Genomic DNA, 18,346 nt, shown 5'->3' with positions numbered 1-18,346 from the left:
TTTTAAAATAACAAACTCTTGATTGAAGATATAAAACTAAGTATAATCACCATAGTCCTCTCACACATCCTATCTAGTCGTTGGGTGCAAGAGAATGACTGGGAGTCACGTAGAGGGGAGGAGCTATATGCAGCTCTGCTGGGTGAATCCTCTTGCACTTCCTGTTGGGGAGGAGTAATATCCCAGAAGTAATGATGACCCGTGGACTGATCACACTTAACAGAAGAAAAAGAAATTATCTATGTTTTTAAACATTTTCAAGTAGACTGTGCCTTTAAAGGGGCTTTAAACTTTGATAAATAAAATTACTAAAAGTTGGTATATTTCAAAGCCATTGTTGCACACCTTATCTGCCCCTAATGGAGACTATATAAGGTTAAACCCTAGGTTACAATATGGCGACGCCCATTACTATTCAGAAACAAAAATTTACACTAATTTCATCAATATTTAAACAATTGATGTCTGTTTAAAAAACTACATCTACATATTCTCAGGCTTATCTTTGCTTTAAACGCAGCATTTATGTACTATTTAATGTTGTGAAAAGCAATCTATATGGTAAATAAAATAGCAAAACTCACTCTGTGAATATTCTTCTCCCATTTGTGGTGGATATTCTTCATCCCAATCGACAACATCATCATCAGTAAGTACTACAATATGGCACTCTCTTTCCCCACTTTGAGCGCTGGCAACCATCAGTGGAAGGATCATCTCCTCAAGATAGAACTCAAACTGCCGACGGGCGCCATCATTTGATAACTCATGCATCAGGGCACCTAAAGAGGGAGAGGGAAAGCAAACCTTAATGTAGGTCAGTTTATATAATTTCCACATTTATTCATGTGATATTAGTGTTAACCACTTGAATGCCTGAGAGGAAGGAGTTAATTTCATACAATTTATTTTCTGAAACCGTAAGTAGCCACCCAATGCTCTTGGCTCATTAGAAGCTTAGTTGAGCTGTGATGAGCTAAGATACGTATCAAAACATGCAAAGGTCATAATAACTAGTTAGTGTGAGGGGTTATGGTTAGCATTGTCATAAATTTACTGAACGCAAGATAATCAATATCTAAAGCAGTTTAGAACTGCCATGACCAGAGGGAAAGATTAAGAGAGAGAGAAAGAGAGAGAGGGAGTTAAATGGGGGGGGGGGGTAGGGGAGAGAGGGGGGAGATATGGTAAATAAGGATGGAAGACAGGGGGAGATAGAGTGAGAAAGGAGTCAGAGTAAGAAGATATGAAAAATAGGAAGACGAGGAGAGAGTGAGAGGAGTCAGAGAGGGAAGGGGAGAGGGGGAAAGATATGGAAAATAGGGAGGGAGGGGAGACAGAGAGAAGAGGAGTCGGGAAAACAGAGAGGGAAGGACAGAGAATGAGGAAGAGACAGGGAGGGTATAGAGACAGAAATATGTGTGGGGGGTTTAGACTTGCAGAAGAGAGCAAAAAAAAAAAAACTATGCATTGGAGAGCTTTACACTATCAGTTTAAATTTATAATTGTTTATGTTCTTAGAGGAAATGGATTAATTTCCAACAACAAAGTATTTATTAGCACTAATATTTATAGAAAGAATATTTATAGAACGAAAAAAATAAACAGCACCCCAAAGTTCAGCCAGGTATATCCATTACAGATCTTAAAACAGAAGATGTGAATAAGAACACAGGAATAATCAGAGGAAAGATTAGAAATGTATGTTTTACCTTGAAACATATATATTAGATCTTATATGAAAGGACATATCAAAGGCAAATAGTATGAAGCAATGAAAATAAGAAATGATGAAAAAAAGAAATGATGAAAAGAAAAGATGTTTGCAAAATCTGCATCTGCGTTATCAAAATGCTGCCCAACCAATGCACTGTAGCCCTCTCACAGCCGAGGGGAATAGAGCAGCTAAACAGAAAAGCGAAGGTATTGTAGACGTGTGCATTTGGAGGTTTCGGATACAGAATCTATACTAGTGAAACATTTTATTGTGTTGCCATTTCGCAAATGTAAATTCGGCTCCAGAAATAGACGAATGGCACAAAGGCTTCTTTCGCATTCAGGAGGTATCTGAACCCCCGAACGCACACGTCTAATATTTATGGTAATTACAAGACTTAGAAGATAGATCCTCAGCAGTTAATTGACCAGTGCTGAAGAAAGATAGATGCAGAGAAATGACTGCAGATATTATCACCAGGGTTTAGTGATACTTACTGAGGTCTCTACATTTGATAGTGCTATATTCAAATGAAATACACAGATAGTCACAAGCTTCTCTTAGTTCAGGTATAGATATTCCATCTGGGCAGCGTATTATTCCGGTCTTGTAGTAATCCTTACAAAATTACACAAAAAAGGTACAAATTCAGATTTAGTGTAAGTTTCAAGAGTATAAATCTACAGTTTTAACTGGATTCCTTAATGATAAAGAAGCATACAAACACATTACAGGGCAGACATTTACCAGCACTCTCTGGCATGTATGTTAATTTATAAAGATTGTGATGTTTTGGGGCTATTATCCAATTCCTAAAAATACCACCTAGTACAGTGTTACTTAATATCAGTCCTCAGGACACACGAACACGCTATATTTCCAGGATTACCTTGGATCAGAGCAGGCTAATAACCATGGTTACTATGAGCCGATTTCACCTGTGCTCTAGTTCAGATATGATGAAAAATCTGGCCTGCTAGTGTGTGCCCCGAGGACTAGAATTGAGACACACAGCCCAAGTATGTACATATAGTAATATAACTATCAATTCTTTTTTAGTATGCATATCTCTATTGTGTGGGATTTCATTGGTTGAGACCCAGGACTTTTTGCTACCAAACTCTGTACACCAGGGGTTGTTCTGAGGAAGTGGTTAACACCCCAAAATATCGCTAACAATTTAATAAATAAGCTCTTAAGACTAGAGTGTGTTGGTTTTATTTGCAATTTATATTTTGATACACAGCACTCTGGCAAACAACTTTTTCATTTCAGCGATTGCAGCTTATTGACAAATATGTAATTTAAGGGGGCATTGTACACTAGATTTTTCTTTGCATAAATGTTTTGTAGATGATCCATTTATATAGCCCATCTGAGAATGCAGGGAAGGTGTCTGCTCTTCATGCTTTCTCAACCCATTTTCACTGCGTGTCCCAAGCTTAACCTCATCAACAGTGCTAAACTGGGAGCTTCTAAGTAAGTTTTTATACTGGATTTTTAGATCAGTATCTGCAGATTATTCTTTATAGAAGTGTCTATTACATGCAGTTATACAGGGAGTGCAGAATTATTAGGCAAGTTGTATTTTTGAGGATTAATTTTATTATTGAACAACAACCATGTTCTCAATGAACCCAAAACTCATTAATATCAAAGCTGAATAGTTTTGGAAGTAGTTTTTAGTTTGTTTTTAGTTATAGGGGGATATCTGTGTGTGCAGGTGACTATTACTGTGCATAATTATTAGGCAACTTAACAAAAAACAAATATATACCCATTTCAATTATTTATTTTTACCAGTGAAACCAATATAACATCTCAACATTCACAAATATACATTTCTGACATTCAAAAACAAAACAAAAACAAATCAGTGACCAATATAGCCACCTTTCTTTGCAAGGACACTCAAAAGCCTGCCATCCATGGATTCTGTCAGTGTTTTGATCTGTTCACCATCAACATTGCGTGCAGCAGCAACCACAGCCTCCCAGACACTGTTCAGAGAGGTGTACTGTTTTCCCTCCTTGTAAATCTCACATTTGATGATGGACCACAGGTTCTCAATGGGGTTCAGATCAGGTGAACAAGGAGGCCATGTCATTAGATTTTCTTCTTTTATACCCTTTCTTGCCAGCCACGCTGTGGAGTACTTGGACGCATGTGATGGAGCATTGTCCTGCATGAAAATCATGTTTTTCTTGAAGGATGCAGACTTCTTCCTGTACCACTGCTTGAAGAAGGTGTCTTCCAGAAACTGGCAGTAGGACTGGGAGTTGAGCTTGACTCCATCCTCAACCCGAAAAGGCCCCACAAGCTCATCTTTGATGATACCAGCCCAAACCAGTACTCCACCTCCACCTTGCTTGCGTCTGTGTCGGACTGGAGCTCTCTGCCCTTTACCAATCCAGCCACGGGCCCATCCATCTGGCCCATCAAGACTCACTCTCATTTCATCAGTCCATAAAACCTTAGAAAAATCAGTCTTGAGATATTTCTTGGCCCAGTCTTGACGTTTCAGCTTGTGTGTCTTGTTCAGTGGTGGTCGTCTTTCAGCCTTTCTTACCTTGGCCATGTCTCTGAGTATTGCACACCTTGTGCTTTTGGGCACTCCAGTGATGTTGCAGCTCTGAAATATGGCCAAACTGGTGGCAAGTGGCATCTTGGCAGCTGCACGCTTGACTTTTCTCAGTTCATGGGCAGTTATTTTTTCGCCTTGGTTTTTCCACACGCTTCTTGCGACCCTGTTGACTATTTTGAATGAAACGCTTGATTGTTCGATGATCACGCTTCAGAAGCTTTGCAATTTTAAGAGTGCTGCATCCCTCTGCAAGATATCTCACTATTTTTGACGTTTCTCAGCCTGTCAAGTCCTTCTTTTGACCCATTTTGCCAAAGGAAAGGAAGTTGCCTAATAATTATGCACACCTGATATAGGGTGTTGATGTCATTAGACCACACCCCTTCTCATTACAGAGATGCATTTCACCTAATATGCTTAATTGGTAGTAGGCTTTCGAGCCTATACAGCTTGGAGTAAGACAACATGCATAAAAAGGATGATGTGGTCAAAATACTCATTTGCCTAATAATTCTGCACTCCCTGTATAAAAATAGTTGTACACTGTCCCTTTAAATAGGTAATAGTTCACTAGTATTTTCCCTATGTTTTATACTGAATGCACTAAAAACATTTTGCCTCTGACTGGTAAACTATAGTGATAACTTTAGATAGACGGATATAATCTCAAGAAAGCCTTCTGCTTACTAATCAGTAAATGAAAGCCTCCACTGCAACTTCCCAAATATGCTGCTGAAAGATCCTATACAATAAGTGGCGCGTCAGTGACTCAGACTGAAATTAGATGTCTCATCGCTAGATGATATTTCAGTGCTGCAGTGGCATTTAAACAACTGCTTTAGCCCACTTAAAAAAATGGGCATTTGGCATTTTGTTCTCTACTTAAGCTTTCTATAATAAAATTCTGTTAAATTATGCAGATTTATAAATGGAAATATCTTATGGCAGATTGTAGTCTGGAATAAAAATAAGCAAACATCAAAGACTAAGCTACAATGATTCCTTCCTTCTGGGCTAAATATCTTCTTTTTCTTTTTTAAAGTAAAAAATATAAAATATTTTCTTAAAAATGTGCAATGGCCAGAGACCTTTTCTTTTTCCTTTTGAATAAATGCCCAACTATCAGCTATAAATTACATTATGGTCTGCTACAAGTTAGTAGCGCCAAGGCACTTATCCCCAAATATAGGAAGCAGCTATCACCACCATCTCTACTGCAATGGTGACAAAGGGTTACTCATACGCTCTCACTAGAAATATACAACAAATACCTTTCACTTAAAGGGACACTAAACCCAATTTTTTTCCATGATTCAGATAGAGCATGCAATTTTAAGCAACTTTCTAATTTACTCCCATTACTTTTTCTTCATTCTCTTGGTATCTTTACTTGAAAAAGCAACAATCTAAGCTTAAGAGCCAGACCAATTTTGGTTCAGAACCCCCTGGATAGGTTTTGATAATTGGTGGCTACATTTGTTACTATTCTTCTGTCTTTTAAACATTTGTATATATTAGTAACCAGTATTCAATTTTACTTTTATTTGTACTGTTTGTTCTTAAAGTGACAGTCTACTCCAGAATTGTTATTGTTTAAAAAGATAGCTAATCCCTTTATTACCCATTCCCCAGTTTTGCATAACCAACACGGTTATATTAATACACATTTAACCTCTGTGATTACCTTGTATCCAAGGTTCTGCAGACTGACCCCTTATCTAATCACTGCACTCTAAAATAACTCCACGGAAGTGAGCACAATGTTATCTATATGGCACACATGAACTAGAAGATGCAAGTTTAACAATAAATACATTAATAAAAATATGAAAAACATGGTATTTCTATATTTGTTTATGGTGGGAGGTATGGCTTGCGCTGCTGCCCAGGTTTAAGTTGCAGTGAGCCGGTGCCCCGTGTTTTACTTCACTTCTATATATGCTGTCAGTATTAGCTGCTGACGTTACTCACTGTGCCCTTATATTGCCCTCCAGGACACTCTACCCACAAACGTATCTAGCACACCTCCTAACCTTTGGTTGCAACACTGAATTTAGGATAGTGTGTTCTTGCTAATGGGGCTGATATGTAAGACTGTCTATTAATCTTGATGGGATCTGAACATTTAAAGGGGCATTATACACTCATTTTTTCTTTGCATAAATGTTTTGTTGAGGATCTATTTATATAGCCCATAAAGGTTTTTTTTAAAATAAATGTATAGTTTTGCTTATTTTTAAATAACATTGCTCTGATTTTCAGACTCCTAACCAAGCCCCAGAGTTTTATGTGAATACCGTCAGCTACCTTCTCCAGCTTGCTCCTGTTTGTGTAAAGGGTCTTTTCATATGTAAAAGAAGGGGGAGGGGGAGGGTCTTATTTGCCACTTGCAGTGGGCTTTCCATCTACCTTTTCAACAGAGCCAAACTGACAGCTTCTAAGTAAGTATTTAAACAGTTTTATACTGGATTTTTATATCAGTATCTGTGCATCTTATTCTTTATAGTAGTGTCTATTATATGCAGTTATATGAAAATGAGTGTATACTGTCCCTTTAACTCCGGTATTTTGTCTCATCTACAGATGGTTTGTTTTTTATCTGGTATTTAATACTAATGTGCTTATTTTCATACCAGTTTGTAACTAATAAATACACTTCTGATTAAACCCGGAGTGTGTAGTAGCCATTTGGGATATCAAACCCAAATTTTTTCTTTCCCGATTTAGATAACGTGATTTTAAATTTCCTCCTATTATCTAATTTGCTTCATTCTCTTGGTATCCTTTGTTGAAGCAGCAACGCACTACTGAGAGCTAGCTGAAGACATTGTGAGAGAAAATAACATGAAGCATATATGTGCAGCCATCAATCAGCAGCTCCTGAGCCTACCTATCCATTTTCAAGGATACCAATAGAACAAAACAAATGAAATCATAGAAGTACATTGGAAAGCTGTTTAAAATTACTTGCTCCATCTAAACCATGAAAGAAAAACATTATGTTTCATGTACTAAAATTTAAGTTAATACTAAACTAACATTATCATTTAAAGGGCCATAATACCCAAATGATTAAACACTTGAAAGTGATGCAGCATAGCTGTAAAAAGCTGATTAGAAAATATCACCTGAACATCTCTATGTAAAAAAGAAAGATATTTTACCTCAAAAGTTCCTCAGTAGCCACCTCCCATTGTAAAGGATTTCTAAGCAGCATTTTAGTGTGTATGTCCTGGGACAGCCGAAGGGACTAGCATCGTGCACTCTCATATTATTTCACCAATCAGGTAAAGGAAGCTTACTATGAAATCTCATGAGAGTTAAGTAAAATCTCATGAGATCACAGTAAGAGTTCATGACCTCAGCACTGCTGATGCCGATTGGCTTCTGTTCATTTCTTCATTTTTTTTATTTTTTTTACCTGCAGCTGGGAGCAGCTGAGTATAACTTTTTACACAGAACTTACTCTGCTGAGCTGAGGAGATTGTGAGGTAAGATATCTTCCTTTTTTACATAGAGATGCTCAGGTGATATTTTCCTGTCAGCTTTTTACAGTTATACTGCATCAGTTTCAAGTAATTTAGCATATGAGTATTATGTCCCTTTAATCAACTTATGTTAAATTATGCAATTAATGTGCCAAGTTGAAGGTCATGTGACTCCTGCTTCTGCACTTGTATTTAAAAAGATTAATCTAATTCCATTTTTTTAAAACAATGCAATTAATGTGTGCATTGGATAACTTAAGTAACATTTATAAATGACAGAAAAAGTTATAATGAAAAGTTCTACACTGCCCCCACCCTGCTACTTCATATTGCTGCACAGCTGGCAACATTTTCTGGAGAATACCGAGTTGGTTTAATTTTTCAAAATATAATTTAAAGAAGAAAGTGAGGTGTTCCAATAAGAACCCTCAAAAGTAATCTCTTGGCATATTCTGAATCTTTGGCAGACCAGATCACGCAATTGGAGTATAAACTGGCTGACCTGGAAGACAGGTCACGCCGCAGCAACATTTGCTTCCGTGGCATCCCAGAAGATATCCTATCTGCTGAACTTAATAGTTACCTCTCAGAGCTATTCAGAGAACTCTTGGGAACATTTACTATGACTCCTAATACTCTGGAGCGCTGCCACAGAGCGCTGAGACCTAGAGCGCTCGCGTCAGACAAACCCAGGGGCGTAGTGGCATGTTTCCACAGCTATAGCCTGAAGGATCAGATTTTGCAGGCGACCTTCCGTAAGCCTACTCTGCCCGAGAAATCTAAGAATATCCAGTTGCTGCAGGACTTATTTCAACATACCCTCCAGCAGAGGAGATTGCTCGCCCCAATAACGGGGGTTTTGAGGCGTGAAAACATAAAATACAGATGGGGCTTCCCAACCAAAATCCTCATTACAAAAGATAATCACTCACATACCGTGGCTAACCTCAACCAAGGCTTTACACTACTTAAATCTTGGGGCCTGCGTCCACCCATGAACACTCCTCAATCATCTGTTACCCAATCTAGGCTTAGGGCCTCGGCCCCTGAGTGGCAGGTCAAAGAGCAGAGATCTAAAAGGCAGAAACACCTACCCACCCCCCAGGAGGGGATCTCCTGAATGCCCATACTACTGGACTCTGTGATCCACAGATCGGGACTCTCAGTTATAAGATGAGCATATACCTCATTTTCTTTATGTAACCATTGTTGCTCTTGGCCCTGGTTATCCAGCTGTAGCTTTTATCACAGCTTAAGGGTAGCCAGGGTTAAGTATTTATTTTGGTTAAATTATTTGTCAGTTAAGTTCTGTTTGTTCTATTCAAATGTTTATTGTTGTATTTACATTTTCAGGTCAAACCGCCCCGGTCTCTCTGCTAGACCTTGGTAATCTCCACCCCCCACTTAACCCTAATGTTGGGTTCACCTTGGTGGACTAATTCCACCACAACAATCTATCAGCTGTTTCATCAAAACTATATTTCTTACTCTAAGCCCTTATTCTCTCTTTCCTCCCTCTTTCCTTCATTCTTCCTTATGCTCTTGTTCTCAGAATGCTTCCCACAATACTTAAATGGCTAACAGGGATACCTTAAAATTCCTTACACACAATGTGAGGGGGCTGAATTCGCCAGGCAAGCGTAGTGTCTTCCTCAAATCACTCAAGCATTCAAATCCAGAGGTTGTCTTCCTTCAGGAGACACACTGGAAAGTTGGTAACATTCCCACACTCTTTTCCAAACACTACACAACTGTAGTCCTTGCCCCCTTTACCACAAAGGCCAGAGGAGTCGCTATCCTAATCCACAAGCGTCTAGCTTGTGAAATCACTTTCCAAGAAATTGACCCCCAAGCTAGATATATTATCCTCGGCTGCAGACTAAACCAATGCACATACACTAGTGTTGGTTTACCTCCCTAACTGAGGCCAGTGCAAATGTTTACGTAAAATACTTAAGACAGTCGATAAATATAAGCAAGGTAGAGTCATTTTAGGTGGAGACTTCAATCTCATCTGGGACCCCCTTTTAGATAAAAAAAATAATAAACCGAACCCTAACAACCACAGATTAGATTCTCTCTCACTTAAATTTAGATCCCTTATGCTCGCATTTGGCTATTTTGACACCTGGCGCGCCTTTCATACCATGGATAGAGATTATATGCACTTTTCTTCCCCTCACCTAACTTACACCAGACTAGACTACCTCTTTAGCCAATCCCAAACTTTAGACCACGTTAGGGACATCCATATCCTCCCGTGCGCATGGTCTGACCATGATCAAGTGTCACTTACAGTCTACAACTCCCTTACCTCCTCACATCCACCAACATGGTCTATGCCACACACTATTCTGTCCGATATTCCCTTTCGAATAGAATTCGAAAAAGACCTAAGGGAATTAATTGCTTTAAATGACACTCAAACTGTTGCTGACGACACCCTTTGGGGGGCCATTAAGGCCTCAGTTAGAGGCTTGTTTATAAGAAAACAGGCCATCCTTAGGAGATCCCGTGGGTTGCCCCTTTCACAAGCATTTAGCAAGCTTAATGAACTAGAGAAACTTAATCGACTCTCCCCCTCTCCAGCACAGTCCACTGCAATAAAAGAACTTAAAGCTCATATCTGCTCCTTAGAGCTGAAACTGACGCAACAGCAGTTGTTAAAACTTAGACAGCTATTTTACCACAAAGGGAATAAAGCAGACACTATGTTGGCAAATAAGCTTAGACACAGAGAGAGCGCCTCCCGAATACAAATTTTGAAACATAATGGCTATTCCTCCATGTTACCTAAACAAATAGGTTCTATGTTCGCCTCTTACTATGAGGAGCTTTATAACATTCAGAATTCAGAATCCCCCACGACTCAATATTCAGCAGAGCCTTAAAAACCTTACCTACCTTGACAGATGAACAACAGGACTCCCTTAAAGTGCCTATATCCATACTTGAAATTAAACGGGTAGTTGACTCCCTCAAACCACTCAAGGCCCCCGGCCCGGACAGATTCCCTGCGTTATTTTATAAAACATACAAAAAGCATCTTATTCCCATTCTTCACCGTTTTTTCCAATATTCTGGCTCGCAGGGCTCCTTTAAAAAGGGAGTTCCTGGAAGCTACAATTGTTACTATACCTAAGGCAGGGAAGGACCCTTCCTTGTGCCCCAGCTACCGACCCATATCTCTTATCAACACTGATATAAAAATTTATTCTAAGATTTTAGCGAATCGTATGGAGACTCTGTTACCTAGTTTGATCAATACGGACCAAGTAGGGTTCATTCACAACGGGGAAGGTCCTGATAATACTAGACGCCTTCTTAATATTGTGACGGAAGCTACTAGACTGGGTAAGCCCTTTTCGGTTATCTCCCTTGATGCCGAAAAGGCGTTCAATCTGGTTCTCTGGGAATACCTGTGGGAGGTACTGGATATCTTTAAATTTCCGTTAGAATCTATGTCCTTTATCAGAGCTTTGTACTCGTGTCCGTCGGCTAGGGTCAGAGGCCTGGGATTCTATTCTGGCTCCTTCCCTTTGACCAATGGAACGCGTCAGGGGTGTCCATTGTCTCCCTTGCTTTTTGCCCTCGCCATAGAACCCCTCGCTGAGCTTACGCGTCAAGAGCCCTCAATCTCAGAGATTACTCTTCACGGCACCACCCATAAAATAACTCTATTTGCCGATGGCATCACTATATTCACATCTTCCCCCCAACACTACTATTCCAGCCTTATTATCTTTGCTCCAACGCTTCGGAGACATGTCTTTCTTTCATGTAATTAGCAAGAGTCCATGAGCTAGTGACGTATGGGATATACATTCCTACCAGGAGGGGCAAAGTTTCCCAAACCTCAAAATGCCTATAAATACACCCCTCACCACACCCACAATTCAGTTTTACAAACTTTGCCTCCGATGGAGGTGGTGAAGTAAGTTTGTGCTAGATTCTACGTTGATATGCGCTCCGCAGCAAGTTGGGGCCCGGTTTTCCTCTCAGCGTGCAGTGAATGTCAGAGGGATGTGAGGAGTATTGCCTATTTGAATGCAGTGATCTCCTTCTAAGGGGTCTATTTCATAGGTTCTCTGTTATCGGTCGTAGAGATTCATCTCTTACCTCCCTTTTCAGATCGACGATATACTCTTATATATACCATTACCTCTACTGATTCTCGTTTCAGTACTGGTTTGGCTATCTACTATATGTAGATGAGTGTCCTGGGGTAAGTAAGTCTTATTTTTTGTGACACTCCTAGCTATGGTTGGGCACTTTGTTTATAAAGTTCTAAATATATGTATTCAAACATTTATTTGCCTTGACTCAGAATGTTCAACTTTCCTTATTTTTCAGACAGTCAGTTTCATATTTGGGATAATGCATTTTAATTTAACATTTTTTCTTACCTTAAAATTTGACTTTTTCCCTGTGGGCTGTTAGGCTCGCGGGGGCTGAAAATGCTTCATTTTATTGCGTCATTCTTGGCGCGGACTTTTTTGGCGCAAAAATTCTATTTCCGTTTCCGGCGTCATACGTGTCGCCGGAAGTTGCGTCACTTTTTGACGTTATTTTGCGCCAAAAATGTCGGCGTTCCGGATGTGGCGTCATTTTTGGCGCCAAAAAGCATTTAGGCGCCAAATAATGTGGGCGTCTTATTTGGCGCGAAAAAATATGGGCGTCACTCTTGTCTCCACATTATTTAAGTCTCATTTTTTATTGCTTCTGGTTGCTAGAAGCTTGTTCTTTGGCATTTTTTCCCATTCCTGAAACTGTCATTTAAGGAATTTGATCAATTTTGCTTTATATATATGTTGTTTTTTCTCTTACATATTGCAAGATGTCTCACGTTGCATCTGAGTCAGAAGATACTACAGGAAAATCGCTGTCAAGTGCTGAATCTACCAAAGCTAAGTGTATCTTTTGGTAGCTATTCCTCCAGCTGTTGTTTGTATTGATTGTCATGACAAACTTGTTAAAGCAGATAATATTTCCTTTAGTAAAGTACCATTGCCTGTTGCAGTTCCTTCAACATCTAAGGTGCAGAATGTTCCTGCTAATATAAGATTTTGTTTCTGAATCCATAAAGAAGGCTATGTCTGTTATTTCTCCTTCTAGTAAACATAAAAAATCTTTTAAAACTTCTCTCCCTACAGATGAATTTTTAACTGAACATCATCATTCTGATTCTGATGATTCCTCTGGTTCAGAGGATTCTGTCTCAGAGGTTGATGCTGATAAATCTTCATATTTATTTAAAATGGAATTTATTCGTTCTTTACTTAAAGAAGTCCTAATTGCTTTAGAAATAGAGGATTCTGGTCCTCTTGATACTAAATCTAAACGTTTAAATAAGGTTTTTAAAACTCCTGTAGTTATTCCAGAAGTTTTTCCTGTCCCTGATGCTATTTCTGCAGTAATTTCCAAAGAATGGGATAATTTGGGTAATTCATTTACTCCTTCTAAACGTTTTAAGCAATTATATCCTGTGCCGCCTGACAGATTAGAATTTTGGGACAAGATCCCTAAAGTTGATGGGGCTATTTCTACCCTTGCTAAACGTACTACTATTCCTACGTCAGATGGTACTTCGTTTAAGGATCCTCTAGATAGGAAAATGGAGTCCTTTCTAAGAAAAACTTATCTGTGTTCAGGTAATCTTCTTAGACCTGCTATATCTTTGGCTGATGTTGCTGCAGCTTCAACTTTTTGGTTGGAAACTTTAGCGCAACAAGTAACACATCGTGATTCTCATGATATTATTATTCTTCTTCAACATGCTAATAATTTTATCTGTGATGCCATTTTTGATATTATCAGAGTTGATGTCAGGTTTATGTCTCTAGCTATTTTAGCTAGAAGAGCTTTATGGCTTAAAACTTGGAATGCTGATATGGCTTCTAAATCAACTTTACTTTCCATTTCTTTCCAGGGTAACAAATTATTTGGTTCTCAGTTGGATTCCATTATTTCAACTGTTACTGGTGGGAAAGGAACTTTTTTACCACAGGATAAAAAATCTAAAGGTAAAAACAGGGCTAATAATCGTTTTCGTTCCTTTCGTTTCAACAAAGAACAAAAGCCTGATCCTTCATCCTCAGGAGCAGTTTCAGTTTGGAGACCATCTCCAGTCTGGAATAAATCCAAGCCAGCTAGAAAGGCAAAGCCTGCTTCTAAGTCCACATGAAGCTCAGCTGGTAGGGGGCAGGTTACGTTTTTTCAAAGAAATTTGGGTCAATTCTGTTCACAATCTTTGGATTCAGAGCATTGTTTCAGAAGGGTACAGAATTTGTTTCAAGTTGAGACCTCCTGCAAAGAGATTTTTTCTTTCCCGTGTCCCAGTAAATCCAGTAAAAGCTCAAGCATTTCTGAAATGTGTTTCAGATCTAGAGTTGACTGGAGTAATTATGCCAGTTCCAGTTTCGGAACAGGGGATGGGGTTTTATTCAAATCTCTTCATTGTACCAAAGAAGGAGAATTCCTTCAGACCAGTTCTGGATCTAAAAATATTGAATCGTTATGTAAAGATACCAACATTCAAGATGGTAACTGTAAGGACTATCTTACCTTTTGTTCAGCAAGGGAATTATATGTCCACAATAGATTTACAGGATGCATATCTGCATATTCCGATTCATCCAGATCACTATCAGTTTCTGAGATTCTCTTTCCTAGACAAGCATTACTAGTTTGTGGCTCTGCCGTTTGGCCTAGCTACAGCTCCAAGAATTTTTACAAAGGTTCTCGGTGCCCTGCTGTCTGTAATCAGAGAACAGGGTATTGTGGTATTTCCTTATTTGGACGATATCTTGGTACTTGCTCAGTCTTTACATTTAGCAGAATCTCATACGAATCGACTTGTGTTGTTTCTTCAAGATCATGGTTGGAGGATCAATTTACCAAAAAGTTCTTTGATTCCTCAGACAAAGGTAACCTTTCTGGGTTTCCAGATGGATTCAGTGTCCATGACTCTGTCTTTAACAGACAAGAGACGTTTAAAATTGATTATAGCTTGTCGAAACCTTCAGTCACAATCATTCCCTTCGGTAGCCTTATGCATGGAAATTCTAGGTCTTATGACTGCTGCATCGGACGCGATCCCCTTTGCTCGTTTTCACATGCGACCTCTTCAGCTCTGTATGCTGAAGCAATGGTGCAAGGATTACACGAAGATATCTCAATTAATATCTTTAAAACCGATTGTTCGACACTCTCTAACATGGTGGACAGATCACCATCGTTTAATTCAGGGGGCTTCTTTTGTGCTTCCGACCTGGACTGTAATTTCTACAGATGCAAGTCTCACAGGTTGGGGAGCTGTGTGGGGATCTCTGACGGCACAAGGAGTTTGGGAATCTCAGGTGGTGAGATTACCGATCAATATTTTGGAACTCCGGGCAATTTTCAGAGCTCTTCAGTTTTGGCCTCTTCTGAAGAGAGAATCGTTCATTTGTTTTCAGACAGACAATGTCACAACTGTGGCATACATCAATCATCAAGGAGGGACTCGCAGTCCTCTGGCTATGAAAGAAGTATCTCGAATTTTGGTTTGGGCGGAATCCAGCTCCTGTCTAATCTCTGCGGTTCATATTCCAGGTGTAGACAATTGGGAAGCGGATTATCTCAGTCGCCAAACGTTGCATCCGGGCGAATGGTCTCTTCACCCAGAGGTATTTCTTCAGATTGTTCAAATGTGGGAACTTCCAGAAATAGATCTGATGGCGTCCCATCTAAACAAGAAACTTCCCAGGTATCTGTCCAGATCCCGGGATCCTCAGGCGGAGGCAGTGGATGCATTATCACTTCCCTGGAAGTATCATCCTGCCTATATCTTTCCGCCTCTAGTTCTTCTTCCAAGAGTAATCTCCAAGATTCTGAAGGAATGCTCGTTTGTTCTCCTGGTAGCTCCGGCATGGCCTCACAGGTTTTGGTATGCGGATCTTGTCCGGATGGCCTCTTGCCAACCGTGGACTCTTCCGTTAAGACCAGACCTTCTGTCACAAGGTCCTTTTTTCCATCAGGATCTGAAATCCTTAAATTTAAAGGTATGGAGATTGAACGCTTGATTCTTGGTCAAAGAGGTTTCTCTGACTCTGTGATTAATACTATGTTACAGGCTCGTAAATCTGTATCTAGAGAGATATATTATAGAGTCTGGAAGACTTATATTTCTTGGTGTCTTTCTCATCATTTTTCCTGGCATTCTTTTAGAATACCGAGAATTTTACAGTTCCTTCAGGATGGTTTAGATAAGGGTTTGTCCGCAAGTTCTTTGAAAGGACAAATCTCTGCTCTTTCTGTTCTTTTTCACAGAAAGATTGCTATTCTTCCTGATATTCATTGTTTTGTACAAGCTTTGGTTCGTATAAAACCTGTCATTAAGTCAATTTCTCCTCCTTGGAGTTTGAATTTGGTTCTGGGAGCTCTTCAAGCTCCTCCGTTTGAACCTATGCATTCATTGGACATTAAATTACTTTCTTGGAAAGTTTTGTTCCTTTTGGCCATCTCTTCTGCCAGAAGAGTTTCTGAATTATCTGCTCTTTCTTGTGAGTCTCCTTTTCTGATTTTTCATCAGGATAAGGCGGTGTTGCGAACTTCTTTTGAATTTTTACCTAAAGTTGTGAATTCCAACAACATTAGTAGAGAAATTATGGTTCCTTCATTATGTCCTAATCCTAAGAATTCTAAGGAGAAATCGTTGCATTCTTTAGATGTTGTTAGAGCTTTGAAATATTATGTTGAAGCTACGAAATCTTTTCGTAAGACTTCTAGTCTATTTGTTATCTTTTCCGGTTCTAGAAAAGGCCAGAAAGCTTCTGCCATTTCTTTGGCATCTTGGTTGAAATCTTTAATTCATCTTGCTTATGTTGAGTCGGGTAAGACTCCGCCTCAGAGAATTACAGCTCATTCTACTAGGTCAGTTTCTACTTCCTGGGCGTTTAGGAATGAAGCTTCGGTTGACCAGATCTGCAAAGCAGCTACTTGGTCCTCTTTGCATACTTTTACTAAATTCTACCATTTTGATGTATTTTCTTCTTCTGAAGCAGTCTTTGGTAGAAAAGTACTTCAGGCAGCGGTTTCAGTTTGAATCTTCTGCTTATGTTTTTCGTTAAACTTTATTTTGGGTGTGGATTTTTCAGCAGGAATTGGCTGTCTTTATTTTATCCCTCCCTCTCTAGTGACTCTTGTGTGGAAAGATCCACTTCTTGGGTAGTCATTATCCCATACGTCACTAGCTCATGGACTCTTGCTAATTACATGAAAGAAAACATAATTTATGTAAGAACTTACCTGATAAATTCATTTCTTTCATATTAGCAAGAGTCCATGAGGCCCGCCCTTTTTTTGTGGTGGTTATGATTTTGTATAAAGCACAATTATTCCAATTCCTTATTTTATATGCTTTCGCACTTTTTTTCTTATCACCCCACTTCTTGGCTATTCGTTAAACTGAATTGTGGGTGTGGTGAGGGGTGTATTTATAGGCATTTTGAGGTTTGGGAAACTTTGCCCCTCCTGGTAGGAATGTATATCCCATACGTCACTAGCTCATGGACTCTTGCTAATATGAAAGAAATGAATTTATCAGGTAAGTTCTTACATAAATTATGTTTTTTATAAGCTCAACACCTCAAAGACAGAGGTATACGCTAAGGGATTCCCAGCGGATTACACTCAGAAATTATTACAAACATATGGGTTTAACTTTAGGCCTAGCAATATCAAACACTTAGGAATCTTTATCTCACCAGATAAAGCTCAGTTGATACACGACAACTATTTCCCTTTGTTGGCTGAACTGAGATCCTTATCCTCTAAATGGGATTATAAATCAATCTCCTGGTTGGGCAGAATTACAGCCTTGAAGATGTAATTTCTTCCCAAACTGACCTACCTTTTTCGATGCCTGCCCATAAGACTCACAAGATGTCTGTTACAGTTTCAAAGTAGTTTTTCGAGGTACATCTGGCAAGGCAAACCAGCCAGAGTTGCCCACAAGCTACTTCAATAATCAAAATCATCTGGAGGAGTTGCTTCTCCCTCTGTCACCCGTTACTACGAAGCGGCCATGCTCTCCCATATCTCACAATGGGGAGACAGATCGGGTGTAAGCAGATGGCGTGCCTTGGAGCAGGCATCCCTTCCCAATAATGTTCATTTGCATGACCTGATTTGGATTCCCCCACATTGCCGGCGCACGCTTAATGTCGAGAACTTTATTATAAACGAATGCCTGAGTTCCTGGGATAAATTGAGACACTATCCTAAGATATCCCCCCACCCTTTGCCTATTCACTCGCTCACCGGCCTGTTGTTGGGCCTCCCTGACTCGCACCCCAACGCGTGGTCCAATCTGGGCCTTTCATCGGTCTCTGATTTAATTTCACCTCACTCCCCGGATACTTACCGACCTTTGTCCCAACTAACCGATACGCCGGTCGCTCCTCTCAAGTTACGATTTGAATACACTCGAGTTAAAAGTATTCTGAGATCCTGGAGATTCATCCAACCCCTTTCCCGCCTTTTGACCGCTTGGGAGACATCGTGGGAAAAAAGGGG

At 39.6% G+C, this 18,346-nt stretch overlaps 1 protein-coding gene across 1 annotated transcript in view; it reads right to left on the bottom strand.

Moving 5' to 3' along the window:
- The window catches only part of BTBD10 (BTB domain containing 10), a gene marked incomplete in the record, with an annotated part of 493,046 nt that overhangs the window by 35,232 nt on the left and 439,468 nt on the right, over window positions 1–18,346 (bottom strand). Inside the window, 2 exon segments of the mRNA XM_053720245.1 lie at window positions 585–782; window positions 2,215–2,335. Of these exon segments, the coding sequence (XP_053576220.1) occupies window positions 585–782; window positions 2,215–2,335 (319 nt within the window).

This window comes from Bombina bombina, chromosome 7 (genome assembly GCF_027579735.1).
Source record: "Bombina bombina isolate aBomBom1 chromosome 7, aBomBom1.pri, whole genome shotgun sequence".
Taxonomy (NCBI): Eukaryota; Metazoa; Chordata; class Amphibia; order Anura; family Bombinatoridae; genus Bombina; species Bombina bombina.
Note: the sequence above shows the minus strand (reverse complement) of the source record. Positions and strands in the feature narration are given on the sequence as shown.